Source organism: Xenopus laevis, chromosome 5L, assembly GCF_017654675.1.
Source record: "Xenopus laevis strain J_2021 chromosome 5L, Xenopus_laevis_v10.1, whole genome shotgun sequence".
NCBI classification, from domain to species: domain Eukaryota; kingdom Metazoa; phylum Chordata; class Amphibia; order Anura; family Pipidae; genus Xenopus; species Xenopus laevis.
This window is the reverse complement of record NC_054379.1, coordinates 150,014,168-150,031,779: the sequence shown is the minus strand read 5'-3', so window position 1 is coordinate 150,031,779 and position 17,612 is coordinate 150,014,168. Positions and strand designations below refer to the sequence as shown.

General features: G+C 41.3%; 1 protein-coding gene across 4 annotated transcripts in view; it reads right to left on the bottom strand.

The window, feature by feature from the left end:
• Positions 1–17,612, bottom strand: part of greb1.L (growth regulating estrogen receptor binding 1 L homeolog) — a 95,260-nt gene that overhangs the window by 51,810 nt on the left and 25,838 nt on the right. For all 4 annotated transcript variants that reach the window (XM_041563546.1, XM_041563545.1, XM_041563547.1 and 1 more), the window contains exons 2-6: positions 11,858–12,014; positions 8,080–8,196; positions 6,473–6,649; positions 3,933–4,115; positions 2,152–2,292 (exon numbers count right to left, since the gene is read on the bottom strand). In XM_041563546.1, the coding sequence (XP_041419480.1) occupies positions 2,152–2,292; positions 3,933–4,115; positions 6,473–6,649; positions 8,080–8,196; positions 11,858–12,014 (775 nt within the window). The remainder of the gene's footprint in view (positions 1–2,151; positions 2,293–3,932; positions 4,116–6,472; positions 6,650–8,079; positions 8,197–11,857; positions 12,015–17,612) is intronic.

Sequence of the window (17,612 nt, the reverse complement as noted above, 5' to 3'; positions counted from 1 at the left end):
CAGAGGAGTTTCATGACCATATAAAAACACGAGGCCAAAGGCTGAGTGCCTTAATACAGGTCATGGAACTCCGAGGTTACTTCTAATATTCTTATATTTTCCAACAAGGGGTACTTTATTTAGTATAATACACAAGTTTTAGTGAGTCATGTGACAAAAATGACATCACTAATCGCCGTTTATAATTGATGACATCACTAGTCACCGTTTATAAGGATATCATTTTCAGGATATTCATGGCTCTATTATAAGGATATTAAAAGTTACGGAGGAGCTCCATGACCATGATCATGGAACGCCAAGGTGACTTTTAATATCCTCATATTTTACAACAGGGGGTACTTTATTTATTATAATACACAAGTTTCAGTGAGTCATGTGATAGAAAATGACATCACTAAGCTCCGATTATAACCAATGACGTCACTCATAAGAATATAATCTACATGATATTCATGGCTTATGTGCATTATATTTATATATTTCGATTGCCATGCTTCAAATAAAAAATATTGAAATATGTACCCCTACCTACAGTAGCGAACACTTCATCACCTCAAGCGCATCCTACCCACATGCAACAAACCTACCTTCATTCACACAAGCAGTGTGTTTGCCCAGTAAATCCCTAGTCTGGTTATCATGAAGTGCAGGATGCCACAATTTCACTCATTTTGTCTCCGTATAAGTGTGACTACTACATGCTGACAAATTGGTCCCCCATCAGAAATCATGGGGTTCCATGATACTAAGTTAGCAGCCCCCCCCCCCCAAAGTGTCCCAGTTATTAAACCATGTGGGCCCCTGGGCCCTATCAACAGGAGGAATGAAACCCTAATAAAAAAACAAACAAACCTGGAGACATATGGCCATTCCCTAACCATTTGAAACAGCAACCATAACTGTCCTAAAACTAGGGATGCACTATTCTGGATTTGGCCGAACCCTCGAATCCTTTGTGAAAGATTCGGCAGAATAGAAAACCGAATCCGAATTTGCATATGCAAATTAGGGGTGGGAAGGGGAAAACATTTTTTACTTCCTGTTTTGTGACAAAAAGTGCCGCGATTTCCCTCCCCGCACCTAATTTGCAAATACAAATTAGGATTCAGTTCAGACAGGCAGAAGGATTTGGCCAAATCTGAATCCTGCGGGGCGACTAATCTCTTCCCTCTGCCACCACTGCCGGCAATCTGTGCACCAGGAAACACCCAGGATCCAGTTTGGGTAAGGTGCTTAAATGGATTCTGTCATGATTTTTATTATGTTTTAATTTCTAAATCACACTGTTTACACTGCAAATAATTCCCTCTACAATAAAAAATTGAATTCCTGAACCAGCAAGTATATTTTTTTAGTTGTTATTTATATTGGTGTGTAGGTGCATCTCAGGTCATTTTGCCTGGTCATGTGCTTTCAGAAAGAGCCTGCACTTTAGGATGGAACTGCTTTCTGACAGGTTGTTGTTTCTCCTACTCAATTTAACTCAATGTGACGCAGTGGGACCTGGATTTTACTATTGAGTGTTGTTCTTAGATCCATCAGGCAGCTGTTATCTTGTGTTAGGGAGCTGCTATCTGGTTACCTTCCCATTGTTCTGTTGTTAGGCTGCTAGAGGAAAGGGAGGGAATGATATCACTCAAATTTGCAGTACAGCAGTAAAGAGTGACTAAAGTTTATCAGAGCACAAGTCACATGACTGGGGGCAGCTGGGAAACTCACAATATGTCTAACCCCATTTCAGATTTCGAAATTAAATATAAAAAAATCTGTTTGCTCTTTTGAGAAATGGATTTCAGTGCAGAATTCTGCTGGAGCAGCACTATTAACTGAGGCGTTTTGAGAAAAAAATTTTGGACAATATCCCTTTAAAGGATAATAATTATATTTAGATAAAAGATTATAAAGTCAAGCAGGCCTATGAATCAGTTCAAGTTCCCTCCATGCAGTTAGTTTAGCAATAGCAAGTATTATGTTTGTTGTATTACAATATATCTACGTATATCTATAATAATGTATATATAATATATATCCAAACATAAGTGAAACAAGACGTCTGTCTGGCAGACCAAGCAATTCAACAATAAACAGCAAATGGAAGTGAGTAGGAAAGTGACACAGACTGATAAATGTGTTGTTTTGCCTCCATACCAGTTAGGACACCCGCACTGTTCATATACGGATTGGGTGCGGTGCTTGTGTCACTTGACTTATTCATGGATCCAGGTCCATCCTGCATAGCAGGGACAGTGCTTGAGCACACGTTAGCGGAAAGGTTCCGACTTCTCACCTCTAAAAACAAAACAAAGGGAATATCCAAATTATTTCATCATTAAATTAAATGTATTAGAAATTAGTAATTAGTGTTAGATACCTATGTGAGCTATTTTAAAATAACTGTATTGAAAGCACAGATTTTTGTTAAAGGATAAGTGACCTTTAGTGATGGGCGAATTTGCGCCGACATTCGCAAAATGTCACTGGCGTCTCATTTATTACGCCGGCATCTGTTTTGGACGCTGGCGCACATTCGCTGTCGAAAATGCCCCGGCGTCCAAAAAAACGGACGCCGGCGTCCATTTTTTTGGTCGCTGGCGAATTTAGCCAGCCAATTTTCACAGCCGTTTCGCAAATTTATTAGCCGGCGGTGAATCGCACAAATTTGACGTGAATTTGCGCCTGGCGAATAAATTCGCCCATCACTAGTGACCTTTAAAATAAGTGAATGTAAAATTGATGAGAGTGCTATTCTAAGAACTTTTGCAATGTACATTCATTATTTATTTTAATTCCAAGATATTTGTTAATATAAATGTTGTTACAACATCGCCACCTTCTGGTTATTTTCCCAACCTGTCTGACCACCAAGTAGTCAAGGAAGTTGTCAGGAGAAAGAAAGAGGCTGCTCTATGTTCTTCTGGTTAGGAAAATAATTAGAAACCTTTCTCAAATCTTTTCCTAAGCAGAACAACATCAGAGCAGCATTCTATAACATACTAAAAGTTACCTTACAGGTAAACCCCCCTTTAAGGGATAATATGAATGAATTTTATTAAAACAGCGCCAACTGCTGGTCCTTTTCTTACCAGTCTGACCACCAAGTAGTCAAGGAAGTTGTCAGGAGAAAGAAAGAGGCTCCTCTGATGTTCTTCTGCTTAGGAAAATAATTAGAAATCTCTCCTAAGCAGTAAGTGTTTTTTAGTTTAGATGGATAGATAAATGATAGATAATTTATACACAATTTTACCCTGTTTGCCCTTTAGGCTAAACATCCCCTTACACGTTGGTCACCAATGCTCTGGTTAAAGTACAGATGGAAAAAAAGAGACCCTGAATGCAAAATGTCTGGAAATTCCTGTTCCTTAGAGCCTGCCACACCCAAGAGGATTATACTGGATAGAAAGTAAGAGCAACACTTGACACTTTAAACAGTGTCTTCTCTACAAGCAAGCAGCCCTGAGAATGATGAAGGATCCCAAATATTGCTGGAATCCTGTATGCCAGGGTGGTCTAACCCTTACACAAAATGTTGATACTAGGGATGCACCAAATCCACTATTTTGGATTCGGCGAACCCCCGAATCCTTTGTGAAAGACTTGCCGAACCGAATCTTAATTTGCATATGCAAATTAGGGGTGGGAAGGGGAAAACTTTTTGACTTCCTTGTTTTGTGACAAAAAGTCACGCAATATCCTTCCCCACCCCTAATTTGCATATGCAAATTAGGATTCGGATTCGGTTAGGCCGTGCAGAATGATTCGACCGGATCTGAATAGTCCTGAAAAAGGCTAATCCTGGCCGAATCCTGGATTCAGTGCATACCTAGTTGGTACCCACCTGCAGTGGAGGCACTTGTTTATGGTACTACTTTCCTTTCCAAGTGATTGTGAGCTTTGCAGGCGCCCAGAGCCAAGTTTCTCTATGTACTCACCCGTGTTTTTCCAAGATATTAGCGCTCCCTTTGTCAGGGTCCCCTGTGCATTCCTGATGAGGTAATATTTCAAGTGTTTCTGCTTTTTCGGCTGGGTGGTGAGCTTCAGGTTGATATGATTGGAAAACTCTGTGAAATATCGGAAGCCTTTTTCTCCACAGCCGACACAGTTGCCAGAAAATCCTTAAAGAGGGGGAAAAGTCAAAGATTTCATTGAATGCTAAAGTTTCCTGAAACATGTTCTTCTTCACCTCATCTGTTCTGTTCAAGTTGCCAGGCAAAGATCTCCAAGCTGTCTGAGGAACCATGTGCTGTACCCCTGGTTTAGTCCAGATGGGGAGGCATATCAGAGAACACAATACCCATAATCAATCACATGCTTGATCTACACCAGGAGTGCCCATACTTTACTAACACAAGGTCTACTTTAATTGATGTTGTCCCGTTATGATCTACATCCTTAAAAGCATTGTTAGCATTCTGTTCCATGGAAAATATTACTTAAATATTGATTTATGAGAAAATGTATATTGTTCTATTTAACAAACAACTATTTCTTATATAACCTTAACAGAATAAATATCTGAATGAAAAGAATGAAACAGGAGGGTGATTTAGACAAGCTGACAGCATCTTGAGATCTAATAATCACCAGCTAAAGGTCTACTGGTAGATCCTGATCTATCATTTGGACACCCCTGATCTACATTATAACATGGCCTGCGCCTAGTGTTTTGCAGCTAAATTGCTCCAATTTTTGCACTTTGCTTTGTAGCACAAAATCAAGACTACCAACTTGAGTAAGAAAAAATCTATATCAAGAATTCACAACCTGCATCTGCTGTGGTAGGATACTGGGAGTTGTAGATTAGCCGCAGCAGGCGTCCACTGGTTGAACATTACTGATATAAATGCATGTAATTTGTACTTTTACCAAGAACATTTGCTGCCCAATGGGGTACAAAAAACAGGCCTTTCGATACTGCTATAAACTATCCCTGGTAAATTAATAACAACAAATTCATTTCTATGGAACAGCTGGCCGTGATGTATGGGGGCCTGGAGGAATTCATTGAAAAGTAATACAACTTAATTAATATAAGTATATAAACATTAAAGCGAAGATGAAAAATAGGCCAGCATTTCATCCTCGATTATTTGGCATTTCATAAAGCAGAGAAATTGTAGCCTCATTCATCCAGCCTGATGTCTGGTTTCTATGGGTACCGGGAACCTTTTCTTGCATGGGTAGATACGAGGAGCTAGACGGATGCATCATGCGCTCTGGTATATGGGTTGCTAAAGGTCACTGTGACTTTAGAGGTCATGACAACTCGGCAGTGTGAACAATTCATATGGGGTATTGGAAGTATTTGCCGGCCATCTGCTTAACATCCATGAAACGACTGCAGGAACATGAGAAGGCCTATAGCATTATCCCAAAGGAAAGGGGATCATGAGACGTATAAAACATGGAACCGTGAAATCAAATATTGCACAGTCAGTGTGCATTGTAATATCAGAACGTCACACTTCCTCTGGGGCCCCAGACAAAAGGTAACATTTTGTAATACCAAATATTGGGCCCCCCTGATGGACCCCTTGCAGTTTTACCCTCCCCCACCCGATGGCTGCCCCTCGTTCTACAGCTGGCTTTGAACCCAGTCAGCCTTAGAGCAGCACACCATCAACATGGGGCATATCATTCACTGGAATAAAAATTGGTACGGTAGGCTCAGAATCTGCAACGGATAAAATCTATTTTAAATGTCCACTGTGCTAAAGAGCTTAAAAAGATTATGTCATGATTTTTATGATGTCGTTTTTTATTTCTAAATTACACTGTTTACACTGCAAATAATTCACTCTATAATATATAATTTCATTCCTGAACCAACAAATGTATTTTTTTTTTAAGTTGTAAAATTGGTGTGTAGGCACATCTCAGGTCATTTTGCCTGGTCATGTGCTTTCAGAAAGAGCCAGCACTTTAGGATGGAACTGCTTTCTGGCAGGCTGTTGTTTCTCCTACTCAAAGTAACTGAAGGTGTCGGAGTGGGACATGGATTTTTACTATTGAGTACTGTTCTTAGATCTTCTAGGGAGCTGTTATCTTGTGTTAGGGAGCTGCTATCTGGTTACCTTTCCATTGTTCTGTTGTTAGGCTGCTGGAAGGAGAGGGAGTGATATCACTCCAACTTGCATTATAGTAGTGAAGAGTGACTGACGTTTGCAGAGCACAAGTCACATGATTAGGGGCAGCTGGGAAACTGACAATATGTCTAGCCCCATGTCAGATTTCAAAATGAAATATAAAAAAATCTGTTTGTTTATTGAGAAACTGATTTCAGTGCAGAATGCAGAAAGCAGAGGCAGAACTATATTTAGTGGGGAGAAATAAGATCAATGAGCAGCTACAAGGTAGTAATTACTGATAGGGAGAGTCAAGAATCAAAGTAGGTTTTCTAGGGAGAACCTGACATCCATTACCCACTCAGTATCTGCCACACCCCAAAAACCCACTTTACATCTAAACTTACCTAGTAGTGCATTGCATCCATTATCATCTGGCAAAAACCTCTTGTCCACTGCACACACTAATATGTGATCAGGTAGACTGGGAGACTTGACTCCAACCAGTAAAAATCCAGGTGGCACATCAAAGCAGTCGGCAGATAACGAGGAAAGTCTTAGATCCTTCCCGGCCTGACAAAATCCTACAAATCATCATTAAGAGGTAAATTTCTTACTCAACACCGACCAAAATCAACTGAGACACCTCTCAAATTGTATCCCGTTTATGGTACAATACAACACGAGCCCTACCTGCTGTAAATCTGTTGAGAATTCTCTGATGGAGCGGAGATTCATTTGTACAGTTGGGGCAATAACAAACAGCTACACGCTGCATTTCAAGAGGGCAGACAGAGTAGTTACAGTTGTATATTATTCACGACTTCTAGTTCTTCAAAGTCAAATGCCATAGTGGAATATTAACAGACCGTGGTGTTGAAAAGTATCACTATATGAGGCCATCTTTGCAGGAAAGCATTTGGTCAGGTCAAGATGGCAGGTCTATAAGAACAAACACTGACTGGGTGGGAATGTACAGACTAAGCATAGGGAGTAACTACAGTTACTTTATCCATTGTGCCATATTTTTTGCCTCAGCCGAGAATTCATTAAGGGGGAAATGCAATAAAATTCGCAAAGTGCAAAACTTTGCGAATAAAAATTCACCGGTCGCAATGTAATATTCTTTGTTAGGCTCTTATTGCATTGCGAATCTTAATTGCGCATTGCGAACCTTTAACACCTGCTCTGGTGTTTCATTAAGTATTTTGTCGCAAAAAAACGGTTTTATTACACACACTGCGAACGCTCGCAATAGCAGTTTGGTCGCAAACTTTGCGAGGACTTCCTTGAGGTCTTAATCAGTCAAAAATGGTGGCAACATGGTCGCTATTGTTCGCAAGCGTCTTTGCTAATGTTTTTTTGGTAACGAAGCATATTACATTCCCCCTTAAAGGAGAAGGAACTGTTAAAACTAAGGAGGCTTTATCAGAAAGCTCTATGTAAATACACCAGTAAACCCTCAAAGTAATGCTGCTCTGAGTCCTCTGTCAAAAGAAACACTGCATTTCTTTCCTTCTATTGTGTACTCATGGGCTTCTGTATCAGACTTCCTGTTTGCAGCTTAAACCTCCAGGGCTAGGGCTTGAGCATGCTCAGTTTGCTCCTCTCTCCCCTCCCTGCTGTAAGCTGAGCCCAGAGCTATAAGTGAGCAGGGAGAGACTCAGGCAGGAAGTGATGTCATACCAAGCTAATATGGTAGCTGCTATCCTAAACAAACAGAGACAGCGTCTAGAGCTGTTTACTCAAGTATGGTAAAGCATTCTGCAGAATAAATATAGTGTTCTAGCTTGCACTATTGTGGCTAATCTATTGGTAATAAACTGTCTGGGAGCTTTCCTTCTCCTTTAAGACAGGTCCATCTATGCCTTTTAAGATTATAAAGTGCACACAAGCAATTCAGTTTGTAAAATTCTATGAATATCTATGTATGTAGTGAACTTGGGTACAATAGGATTCATCCCATAAATTTCCAGTATTTCCATTTTTTTTTATTCTCAGAACTGAGTCTTACCATCAGTGGTACAACAGCCTTCTGGGGGCGGTTTACTCTGGTAAGAAAGGGGTGGGCTGCTGGAGCCAGAACCATCATCCTCATCATCTTCTTCATCGTCATTGTCTGCTCGACCACCTGTAGAAGAAAACCTCATGCTGAGATCCAGATCCAAACATTAAGAAAGATGGAAGGCATTGGCAGACTAGACATTTTATACACAGACACACCAATGGCAGTCTAGTAGAATCTCCCCAAGTGTAACGCATGCCAATATAAGAAAGGTGTGGTTCACTTTTAGTATTTTATAGAATGGCTAATTCTAAGCAACTTTTCAATTGACCTTCATTTTTTATTTTTTATAGATTTTGAATGATTTGCCTTTTTCTTCTGACTATTTACAGCTTTTAATTGGCTTTTCAATTGGCCTTCAATTTTTTTTTTATAGTTTTTGAATGATTTGCCTTTTTCTTCTGACTCTTTCCAGCTTTTTGAATGTGGGTCACTGACAACAAATGCTCTGTAAGGGTACAAATGTATTCTTATTGATATATTTTATTACTCATCTTTCTCTTTTTCATATTCTGGTAATTTATTCATACCACTGCATGGTTGCTAGGGTTATTTGGACCCTAGCGACCAGATTGCTGAAATTGTAAACTGGAGAGCTGCTGAATAAAAAGCTCAACATTTAAAACCACAAATAATGAAAAATGAAAACCAATTGCAAATTGTCTCAGAATATCACTCTCTACATCATACTAAAAGTTAATTCAAAGGTAAAAATCCCCTTCAAGAATCTCCCATGCCCTACCATTAGAACAAGCAAGAATGGGGAACCAAGAAAGGAACACAGTAGTATTCTACAGCATAGGACATCTAAAGATGTTTATAACTCAGAACTGGGCAGGTAGGCAATAGTTCCTTTGTACCCGGCACAGGACCACCATTAGGGGGGTACAACAGTCCAGTGCCCCATGGCAGAAAGGCTCCAAGTGCTGTTTGTGGGCTGTGAAGGGCTAGAGCTTGTGGGAAAATGGGCAGAATTCCAATATATTTGGTGTGACTGGGGTGGATCAGGGGCTTGGCCATGTGTCAGTAATTCATTTTATTTTCATTAGGGTACCATGCTATTTACTGGCAGGGTCCCAAGTTAATAATTGCAGGGAGGACAACATACCTCCCAACATTTTGAAAATAAAAAGAGGAACAAAAATATTTTGACCATGCCCATTTTTGTGGCCACACCCCCTAATTACCATGTCCATTTTACAAAATTTGTCAGGTTATGAAAGTTTGAAGACATTTCTGTGGTTTTTACGTGTTATTACAGTTTTGCTAATGAAGAATTGCCCTTTAAGCTGTGAGTCAAGGGTCTGACTGGCCCGGCGGGATACCGGGAAAAAACCTGGTGGGCTCCCGCAGGGCCAGACCCCCTTTCCTGTCTCCTGGTCCTAAAAAAAAAACAAACAATTTGCGGCACCGTGCATCGCTGTGCGCGCAGTGCAGCTCTGTGTGCACATGCGCTTGTGCGGCTTCTTGCGTACTTGTGTGGTGTCGCGATAGGGGGGCCAGGGAGTCCGGAGGGGGGCCCTGGACAGCAAGTCCCGGTGGCCCCCAGGACCCCCAGTCAGACCCTTGTGAGTCTAAGTTCTCCCAAGAGACCTGCTTATCTTATATTGTTACAAAAGTATCTCAGTATCTATTCTGGGCTCTCTGCTAAAAGCCAATTAACTTTGTCATTTTTTTCTGGCTGTTCAGTGCAGGACATCAAAGAGAAAGTCAGGACATTTCAGTAATAAACCCAGGATTGCAGGATGAGCTGTCAAAATCAGGACTGTCCCGCGAAAAACAGGACAGTTGGGAGGTATGGCTGACAATGCTAACTTAGTAGTATGGGGACCCGTGATTCCTGATGGCAGCCCTGTCCCAGCAGCAGCTAACCCTGTAAGTTGCAAAGTTCCTATTATTTACATTAGAGTTTTCCCCTGAGAAGCAGATGTCTGAGCTGTTAGACACCTTGTGGAATTTATTGTATGGCAGTCATTGTTATCACATCCACATCAGTATGTCTGGATGCACGTGCCCCAGGCTACAAAAGAGAAAGGCTCTCTTAGCTGCTCCTCCTACCGTCTCCTGGGGAGAAGGCAAAAAGGGATTTAAAAAAAGGGCACATCAAAACAAAATACTTTTCTATAACAGCTTATGCCTGCTAGATTTATATGGAAAAAGTTTCCCACAAACCATTTACAGAGCCCAGAGCTCAGATTCGGGGAGATTTAGTCGCCCGGCAACAAATCGGCTCTTCTTTGGGCGACTAATGTCCCCGAACTGCCTCCCTGCCGGCTAGAATCTAAATCGGTGGCAGGATGGCTCAGAGTGCTTCGTTTTCAGAAGTCGCCCAAAGTTGCCTCACAAGGAAACTTCGGGCAACTTCGGAAAACGAAATGCTCCGAGTGCCATGCCGTCACCGATTTACATTCTAGCCGGCAGGAAGACTTTTCAGGGAGATTAGTTGCCCGAAGAAGAGATTTGATGCTGGGCAACTAACCTCCATGGAATCTCAGCATGTGTCACCAATTTAAATCATTATTTCTTATGGGATATTTATTTTTCCAGTCTAGAGCCCAATGTTTGCTGAGAAGGAATAATAGTCACAGAATGGACTACGGTGTCCTTGAGAAAAATGACTATAGTGAGTTACATGAAATACAAGGACAGCTCAATAATGGGCTAGAGATGTCTAAAGGTGGAGATGGAGAAGGTCTAAAGGTGGAGATGGAGAAGGTCTGGGGCACAGTGCATGCTTAATATATATAATTAGAAACAACTTCCATACGAATCAGCCAATGAGCATGTCCCCCAGGCTTAATGCCCTGCTGCTTTTATACTTGTTACCCCGGAGCCTCATTTCCAAATCCCACAGGCACAAGTGCTAATGCCTCAAGTGGAGCAAAACTGCACCTTGTAGGCTGTCATGTGTAGCAAAGCGCACAACTGTCTGTCAGTGCCCTCAAAACAAGAGAGTGGGTGGCGGAAGATTACACAGCAAGAGAGAGAACACCACGTGTGATACTCATACATGGAGCATTTGCACCCCTGGGATTTGTGCAGCCTGCACTGGGCACATTAGGCAGTGCAGCCATGCACATTAAAGGGGTAGTTAACTTTTAGTACATTATAGAATGGCCTTAACAACTGTTCAATAATTTTTAATTTTTAATGATTGTAATTGTTTATATATTGTTTGTCTTAATCCTTTGTCTCTTTCCGATTTTCAGATACGGGATATTGACCCCTGCAGGATAGATATGTATGTATGTATATTTTTATTTGTATAGCGCTCCTTGAGGGAAAAACACAACAGGGGGTCATTCCAATTATGAATACCAATAAGTACATTATTAAGATACAATTCATATAAATATAAAGTATACCTGTAGTTACAATACAGATAAGTGCTCAGTCTCAAGGCGACAAAAGGATGGAGGTCCCTGCCCCGTAGGGCTTACAGTCTAGATATATAGAAGGATAGTGAGAGAGATACAGACAGCTAGAGAGAGAGAGAAATAGATGCCCCATCAATCAAAAATTAAACTATCTGGGATATCCCACAAAAATCTGGAACAACCAGTACCTTATGTGTGTATATGAATTCTTATTTAAATATACTCACTCATGTATTGATCTTTTATCAGTATCATTATTTTGAGAGTGCAGGTTCAAGGAGTAATAAGAAACAACGTCACAGGCAAAAGTCTTGCTCATATAAAAACCTAAAGAAAAGGGAATTGCTTACCTTCCAGAGATGAGAACTGTTGTTCAGCTTCCAAATATAGCTGGGAAAACACGGGTCTGGGGACTAGGGTATTGGATCTCAGAGAAGCCTCAATGGAATTGTGCAGAACTTCTTCAAATCTCGTCGTCTTCAGTTGCCCTGCATACGAATTTCCCATCTTCGCGTCAAAGGAGGAACAGAAGAAAAAAAAAAAAGTTAAAAAGTCTTCCAGTGAAAAGGGGACAGAAGCCCCCTAAATGGAGGACATTTCGGGGGCTATTTTCATGGTGTTCCACTACTCTTAATCAGTGATGTGACTCCTGGCACCAGGATGAAGTCTGCACTGATAAAGGTAAGTCAGTAGTGAGAAAGCTGCAGTGAGGCAGAATATTCCTCCTCCTACTCCAGAGAGATGAGACCCCGCTGATAGATTGCAGGAAACAATCCAGTCTGCAGCCTTTCCTCCAGCTCAACACTGACCACCATCTGACACCTTATAAAAGAACTTCCCAGCTCTCTGACCCTTATTGCTCCTCATGGTTTACAATCCGTCCAAGAACATCACAGCATGTGCAACAAGCCAGTCCTTACATTCTCTGCCCATTATCCAGGACACAGAGTCCCTGGGGGGAAGTCACTGCCACCTTAAATGCTTTTTGGATTAAAGGGGCAGTTCACCTTTACAAAACGCTATTGTTTTCAGAGTGTAAAACATAATTAATGGCGTTTGGCAACTGCTGTAACTGTTTCCTTTCCACGAACAGGTTTTATTTCTCCGACTCTCTTGTTTCCCAGTGTCAGCCTCTAAATCGAAGCCAACGCTTCAAGTTGTTCGAATTTGATATATTAGTCAATACATTTCTTAGCAACAGTGTATCGCTTGTAGCAGTTGCTCTGGTACAGACTTTACACTCTTTTGGGGAGAATACTTCATGGGGTTGGAAAAGCTAAAAGGATACTGTCATGAGAAAAAAATGTTTTTTTCAAAACGCAAAATTAATAGTGCTGCTCCGGCAGAATTCTACACTGATTTTTTTATATTTAATTTTGAAATCTGACATGGGGCTAGACATATTGTCAATTTCCCAGCTGCCCCCAGTCATGTGTCTTGTGCTCTGATAAACTTCAGTCACTCTTTACTGCTGTACTGCAAGTTGGAGTGATATCACCCACTTCCCTTTTTCCCCCAGCAGCTTAACAACAGAGCAATGGGAAGGTATCCAGATAACAGCTCCCTAGCACAAGATAACAGATGCCTGGTAGATATAAGAACAACACTCAATAGTAAAATCCAGGTCCCACTGCGAGTCTGCGACACATCCAGTTACGTTGAGTAGGAGAAACAACAGCCTGCCAGAAAGCAGTTCCATCCTAAAGTGCAGGCTCTTTCTGAAAGCACATGACCAGGCAAAATGACATGAGATGCTCCTACACACCAATATTACAACTAAAAAAATAAACTTGCTGGTTCTGGAATGAAATTTTATATTGTAGAGTGAATTATTTGCAGTGTAAACTGTGTAATTTAAGGAAATGTATTTTTTAGGAAGGGTTTGGGGCATAGAGCAAGGGGAGATAATTATGAAATAAATGGCTATGTTTAATCTGGAAACTGGGTGCTGGTTAGAAAGTATCTGAGATTTTGCTGTGGGTTACTAGGCTAATTTTGCACTTTTTATTAGAATAACCCCATAGCTTGTCTGTGATAGACCAATACTTTTTGTAAGACCATTTCCAAAGTCCGGCTTTAAGGATGCTGGTACAGTGCCTGTCGCTGCCAATGCCATCCACCACTGACTTGAAAGCCAACCACCTGAAACTTCCCATATAAGCTCAATTGTTAGTTTAATCTTTTGTTCAAATCTAGTACTGAGCTGCCAGACAACTATTGGCAAAATCTGGCCTTAAAAAACCCGTAGCCCACAAGCGTAGAATCTAAACATGGCAGAAAGATGGTAACATAAAGCATGGGCCCTCATTTATTAATGCCTAGGACATGTCATGCCCCTTAGTACTCGCTTAGAAAGCACTTCCACCCAGTCATACTTGTGCTGCAACTTACTCCTAGTTAAAAACGCAGGATATTTTATTTAGCATCCAGAACCATTCTGAAGGCTCTGTCTATCAAGAAGATAGACAGCGCTTATGGTAAGGGCTGAAATGAGTTTGTGGATTTTCAGGCTGATTTTGGTGCCGTCTGGCCCTAGACATAACCTGTGCAGCTGAATGACTTCAGCAAGTTAGGGGACGAGTAGAAGGTGGAAGATGGGACATGTATGTGCTTTCCTCTACCCACCCCTCAGTGCTGCATATCAGCACATGTCAGCAATATATCAGCACTGTATTCAAGGGGAAATGAAGGTGCTAAAGGCAGATCAGGGTTCAACATCCAATAAACTTGGAAGCTTGCACCTATTTTTTTACACCCTGCCTAATCATGGTCACTCTTAGTAAATGAAGCCCATACTCCTACACTAAGGGGGTTATTTATTAAACTCTGAACGCCAAAAACCCCAAAATTCGTGTTTTTAACTATAAAAATCCACATTTTTAGTGTGAAAAATACAAATTTTTCTAAATTTATTATACCCCAAGGATGGAAAAGTCAGAATCCGGAAAATCCAACATCTCAGAACTGCTGAGGTTGCATATAAGTCAATAGGAGAAGTCCAGAAGATATCTTGATTTGCACTGGGTTTCGTGCAATAATCCAAAGATTTGTGGTTTTTAGGGGAAAAATCAGAAAAAATCTGAGTTTTCAGGTGGAAAATCAGAAAAATTAGTACGATACATTTTTTTTTTCCACTATTTTTTCAGGTTTTTTCCAGCTCATGAAATTTTCAGGAAATGTATTGATAAATAAGGGGGGATAAATTTGGTCAGAGTATTTTTCCGAAAATAATGAGATAAATTTGGACTTTGATAAATGGGCCTCTTACTATAGGGTAGGGACCACATGTAGTCCCTATGTAGTCACATCAATCCCTACAGAAACAGAGCTTACAATCTAAAGTCCCTATCTCACACATGCTTGGGCTAGTTTCGTCAGAAAAACTAGGGGTTTTTGGAGAGTGGGTGGGCTGACCTTAAAGGAACAGTAACATCAAAAAATGTAATTTGTTAAAAGTAATGAAAATAAGGTGTACACTTGCTTTTGCACTCAGGTGTCGGACTGGACAACCAGGGGCCCACCCAAAAACCTTAGACCAGGGGCCCACCATAAAACCTTAGACCAGGGGTCCACTCTCAGAACTAATATTCTTCCTCTACTCAATCAGCCTCTATTCTCCTAGTCTGTTTTCTTTACATACTATAATCATTTATTCCGTCTATTTAGCCTCTTTTTTCTCTTAAAAATAGGGAATGGCCATGAAATAGGCCAAAAGTTTAGCAGTATGAGAGCCCCCTGACACCTGGGCCCACCGGGAGTTTTACTGGTATCCTGGTGGGGCAGTCCGACACTGTTTGCACTGGTAAGACTAGAGTGTTTGCTTCAGAATTGCAACTAGTGTTTATATAAACAAGCTGCTGTGTAGCCGTGGGAACAGCCATTCAAGCACAGGATACATAGTAGATAACAGATAATTTCTGAAGAATCCCATTGTATACTACAGAGCTTATCTGTTATCTCCTGTGTATCCTGTGCCTTTTCTCCTTTTTCAGCTTTTAATGGCTGCCCCCATGGCTACACAGCAGATTGTTTATGTAAACTATAGTGAAACTATTGTAGGGTTTCTGAAACAAACAAACCAGTTGTATCAGTGCAGAGCGACACTACATTATACAGTATCTTAATTACTTTAAACCTCATTTTTTGATATTACTGTTCCTTTAAGCCACCTCGCCACACACATAAATAGACAAACAAAACTACAGTGAATAGATCAAATAATGAATAGATCCCTGTACAATTATTTTGCCTTATAAAGCAGAAATATGAGCTTCAAGTAGCATCCTCACTACTATCCTGTGCCCCCCAAACTGTCTGATAAAGACTGGCTGTGTCTGGCTAATTCCTTGTAAAGTGGCTCTAGAACGCAATGTGCATGAAGTCTGTTCTTCGAGGCAGCACTAGAATGTTCTGTGCCAACGCTAGAGGACATGACGTTTGTTTTAGTTATGGCTGAATACATTCCGTTATCTTGAATTGAATTAGAATAACATCTATTATGTCTGGAATAGTCACCATACATCACATGATGATTAAAGACTTAAAATTAACACTATGTGTCTCGCAAAACCCTGAATGGAACATTCCCCATGTAGGTTATTAGTGTATCATTTATAGTAGGAATGCATGTGGAACAAATTAAGGCTCAAAAAATAAAATCAGGGGGAGATGGGATTGGCATACAGAGCTGTCTCTACAGCAGGGAACCTGTAGCTCTCAAGATGTCGCTGAACTACAATTCCAAAAGAATTCACTGGCACTCCGAGGCAATTACAAGCAGGGACAACCCTTGCGTGTTTATTAGCAGAAAACAGCAACGTTTCATGCTTGACAAAGGGGTTTTATCGCCGAAACAGAGAGACACATGTGGAAATTCGGGGAGATTCAGTCGCCCGGCAACAAATCGCCTCTTCTTTGGGTGAGTAATCTCCCCAAACTGCCTTCCCGCCTGCTAGAATCTAAATCACTTGCGGGATGGCACTCGGATCGCTTCGTTTTATGAAGTCGGCCGAAGTTGCCTCACAAGGAAACTTCTGGCGACTTCGGAAAATGAAGCACTCCAAGTGCCGTCCCGCTGGCTAGAATGTAAATCGCCAGTGAGAGGCAGTTAGGAGGAGGTTAGTCGTCTCGAAGAAGAGGAGATTTGTCTCCCCGAATCTGAGCGTGTGCACTGACCCTAAGTCACCCGGCGACAAATCGCCTGTTCTTCGGGCGACTAATCTCCCTGAACTGCCTCCTCGCCGGCTAGATTCTAAATCGCCAGCGGGATGGCACTTGGAGTGCTTCGTTTTCCGAAGTCGCCCAAAGTTTCCTCGTGGAAACGAAGCGCTCCAAGTGCCATCCCGCTGACTATTTACATTCTAGCAAGAGGGAAGGCAGGGGAAGGCAGATTGGGGAGATTAGTCGCCCCAAAGAAGAGGAGATTTGTCACCAGCGACTAATCTCCCCGAATCTGAGTGTGTGCCCTGACTCTTTATCTCCCCGAATATTCTCGTCTGTCTCTGCCCTATGAGTTGTATATTTTATCATATATTCAGGGGCGTAACTATAGAGGAAGCAGACCCTGCGGCTGCAGGGGGGCCCAGGAGGTATAGGGGCCCCATGGGCCCTAATTCATATAAAATTTCAATAAATATTGGAGAAACAAGTCAACCCCAAAACATTTTAGGGGCCTGAAAAATAATTTGCTGTGGGGCCCAGTAATATCTAGTTACGCCACTGCATATATTGTATCATATATTTTATCATTCCACGTGGGCTTGCAAAATCCTTGCAAGAAATTGGTTCCCTAAATACCTGTTATCAATCAGCCCACATAAGGACTGGAGCTGAGCATTCCTTAGATAAGAAACACAGACCAGACAGGAACTAGATACACAGTCGGGGAGGAGGCTGTTTGCCTAGGTGGATATGGATCAAGCCCCAGCATGAGATAACGGCATATCCCCAGGACATAAACCGATTTCACTAGTGGCAGTGATGTCCATTAAGCAGAAGGATGCACAGCTGCAGTTAGAGCTGGTAGACAGTAAACCAACCTTCATTTAATACAAAACTGGGCATAGACATCCAGATTTTATTCTGTGAAAATTGAAATTTCATATG